Consider the following 2,768-nt stretch of genomic DNA (forward strand, 5'->3'; position numbering starts at 1 on the left):
CGGGCCGCGCAGGCCGGGCCGTGGCTGCTCCCCCCAGGCTGGCGCGTCCCAGTGGCTCATGCCGGGTCTCCTCGCCTAGTTTGACTACAAGGCCGTGGCCGACCGGCTCCTGGAGATGACCAGCAGGAAGAATACCCCGCCCTTCAACAGGAAGTGGCTCTCCAGACTCGTCCAAAAGTACGTGGCAGAAGGGTCGGGCCATATTGCCCATGAGTTTGAGCCGCCTCGGCCTTGCCACGGGACGGCCGCCCTGTGCCTCCCGTGCCGTGGCGCTCACGTCGGGACCGGGGACAGACGTCTGCTCACCACGCCCAGCGGTGGCCGGGCCCCAGGGTCGGCGCCCCCGGGACACTCTCAAGACGAGCGAGGCCTGGCGCTCCACCCGGGGCCTGGCCGCTGCGGCTGGCGGGGACGGCCGAGTCTGCCCCGGGGCTGTGGACGTGGCTTCCGTGGGGAAAGCCCAGGGGTGGCCTCGCACCCGCCCGCAGGGCTCCGGAGAGCTCGGCTGCGGCTGAACTCCGCCCCGGACCGTCTCGCCGTGGCGTGGGCTGGCCTGGTTTCCCTTAGTCCGCGTGCAGGAGGTGCCGGCCGGTGTCCCTCTGGGCAGAGAGGACTGAGCGTGCGCCGGACTCGGCAAACTAAAAACCCAGACTTGGCCCTGGCGTGGCAGGGTGCTGAGACCGGCACCAGCCCGTGCCGCCTGGCAGGGCTGCGGGGGCAGTGGCGCCCCGGGAAGGAGCGGACGCTGCTGCCGGCGGGCGGCGCTGGGGCTGGGCGCGGAGCCGGCGTGTTCGGGGAGAACGGAGCTGTGTCTTGACGGGCTTGTTTTGTTTCCCAGGTTCCAAGGCCTCTCCGAAGGTGAGGAGAGCCGCAGGTGGCAGCGGCGCTCTGGCGAGACGAGGGCGCTGGTGGGAGCCCCGCAGCAGCGCGTTGCCCGGGGAGGCCGCCGTCGGGGCACGCCCAGCTGGCCGCCTGGCCCTGGCCCGGGGCCGCCTTGTCGGCGCGCCTTGGCGAGATGAGCTCTGTCTTCTGGGAGGCTCTGGCTTGACGCCTCATGAGGGGACTGTGGTCCGTCAGGGCCTCGTCGCAGTCGCCCTGGCCGGGCGTCCCCAGGGGCTGCTGCTGGTTGTGGGGTACCTTCCCGCCAGTATCTGCTCCCACCCCACGTTTGGGGCTGCTTAGAACTAAGAAACAGGCCCTGACCTGGGGGAGCATAGAGCCCCAGGGGTTGAGTGGGGTCACCCCGACTTGCAGTTCCTCAGCTCTCCACGGGCAAGAGTGTGGACCGGCTCGGGGCGCTGGGGGGTCACCACAAGGACAGCAGCGGGGGTGCGGGGCGGGTCTCCTGTCAGCGTGCGACTCTGGTGTCCAGCAGGCCACGTGGTGCAGCTCAGCCTTGCCGAGGACGAGGACGACGGCCGGGCCCCTGGCCGCGGGGCTCACAAGAGGAAGAGGGGGAGCGAGCCGGGCCAGGCCTGCGGCTCGGAGAACCAGAGAGGTGAGTGGACGCTGGCCGGGCTCGCCACACGGAGCGGTGCGCGCCGCCCACCCTGGCTCTGGCGGCCTCGGCCGGCTCGGGCTCGCGCCCGATTGGCTTTCTCAACAACAGCTGCCGGCAGACCAGAACCTCAAGCTCATCGATCCGCTCTGCAGAATCGCCGCCAAGACCAAGGAGTGAGTGGCCAGCGCCCTCTCCGCGGCCCAGCGATGGCGGTGCCAGGCTGTGCGGGCGTCCCACAGGGCTCCTGGGCGCTCGCTCCGGCCTGGGCCTCCCCGTGGGCGCAGCGGGGGCCCAGGTGTGATCATGCTCTGCCCGCAGCCACATGCTGGTGCAGACCATCGCCCGGGCTGTGCTTGAGGCCGTCATCCATCGGTCTCCGCTGGCCCCGGAAGAGACCGTCGCCGGACAGCAAGCGGAGGCGGCCGGCACGCGGGGGGCAGGTGAGCACGCGGGGGGCAGGTGAGCACGCGGGCGGCTTTCCCTCGGCGCTTCCTGCCCGGCCTGGGCAGCGGCCCTCGCAGCCTGCCCGCGAGGGGACGCGCCTGGCGCCACACGCCCTCCTGCCCGTCCCGCAGTTGCTGCCGTCTCTCGGGCCCCGTGTTGCCCACAGGCAGCTGTGGCTGCGGGGGCCCGAGGGGCACTGCCGGCCGCAGGCTGCGAGGTTTTCTGCGGCGTCCGCGGTGCTTCTTAGTAAGAACAACGCCTCTGGCAGGAGGTGGGCTCGCTCTGGAGCAGCGCAGGGCCGCGAGGGGTGCCACCGCCCGGCCTGCTGGCCCCCCACCGCCCGCTGCCCGCGTCCTGACCACCCCCGTCTCGGGGGAGGGAGGTTCTCGTGCTGGGGGCTTGTCTGTGGCGTGATTAAAAGGCCGCGTGTGGGGCTGCTTCTGGAGGTTTCTTCACACGCAGGTTTGGGGAAAAGTGTCTGAGGAGTCATAAGTGCGCAGCTCGGTGGTTCGCGGTAAAGCAGAACCCCGCCGGGCGCACCTGGCAAGGCCGTGGGGCCTCGGCGGGCTCGGGAGTCGCTCTCTGCTGTGTCTCGGCAGCTCCGGGCAGGTGCCCCTCCAGGAGCGACGGGGCGCGGGAAGGAGGCGCAGGCCACGCCGGGAGCCCGGAGGACGAGGGGCGCCTTCTGCAGGTCGGTGGCAGCTGTTAGCTCTGGCGCGAGGTTTGGGCTGGGCTGCGGGGGCGCAGCCCCACCCCTCGGCCAGGCTGCCCCGCGGGCACGCTCAGGCGCCAGCTCCCTCAGGAGCATCACGTCCTGGCGCCG

General features: G+C 71.7%; 1 protein-coding gene and 1 long non-coding RNA gene across 2 annotated transcripts in view; both read left to right on the forward strand.

Annotated features, from left to right (window-relative positions):
* Window positions 1-2,768, forward strand: part of RRP1B (ribosomal RNA processing 1B) — a gene marked incomplete at its 5' end in the record, with an annotated part of 10,427 nt that overhangs the window by 6,245 nt on the left and 1,414 nt on the right. The window contains 5 exons of the mRNA XM_012731123.1: window positions 80-177; window positions 839-858; window positions 1,373-1,498; window positions 1,620-1,674; window positions 1,820-1,941. Of these exons, the coding sequence (XP_012586577.1) occupies window positions 80-177; window positions 839-858; window positions 1,373-1,498; window positions 1,620-1,674; window positions 1,820-1,941 (421 nt within the window). The remainder of the gene's footprint in view (window positions 1-79; window positions 178-838; window positions 859-1,372; window positions 1,499-1,619; window positions 1,675-1,819; window positions 1,942-2,768) is intronic.
* Window positions 1,608-2,630, forward strand: LOC105854600. Its single transcript, XR_001146217.1, has 3 exons — window positions 1,608-1,674; window positions 1,820-1,941; window positions 2,545-2,630. It is a non-coding gene; the product is annotated as an uncharacterized LOC105854600 (long non-coding RNA).

This window comes from Condylura cristata, unplaced genomic scaffold (assembly GCF_000260355.1).
Source record: "Condylura cristata isolate star-nosed mole 26May11 unplaced genomic scaffold, ConCri1.0 scaffold00003, whole genome shotgun sequence".
Classification (NCBI taxonomy): Eukaryota; Metazoa; Chordata; class Mammalia; order Eulipotyphla; family Talpidae; genus Condylura; species Condylura cristata.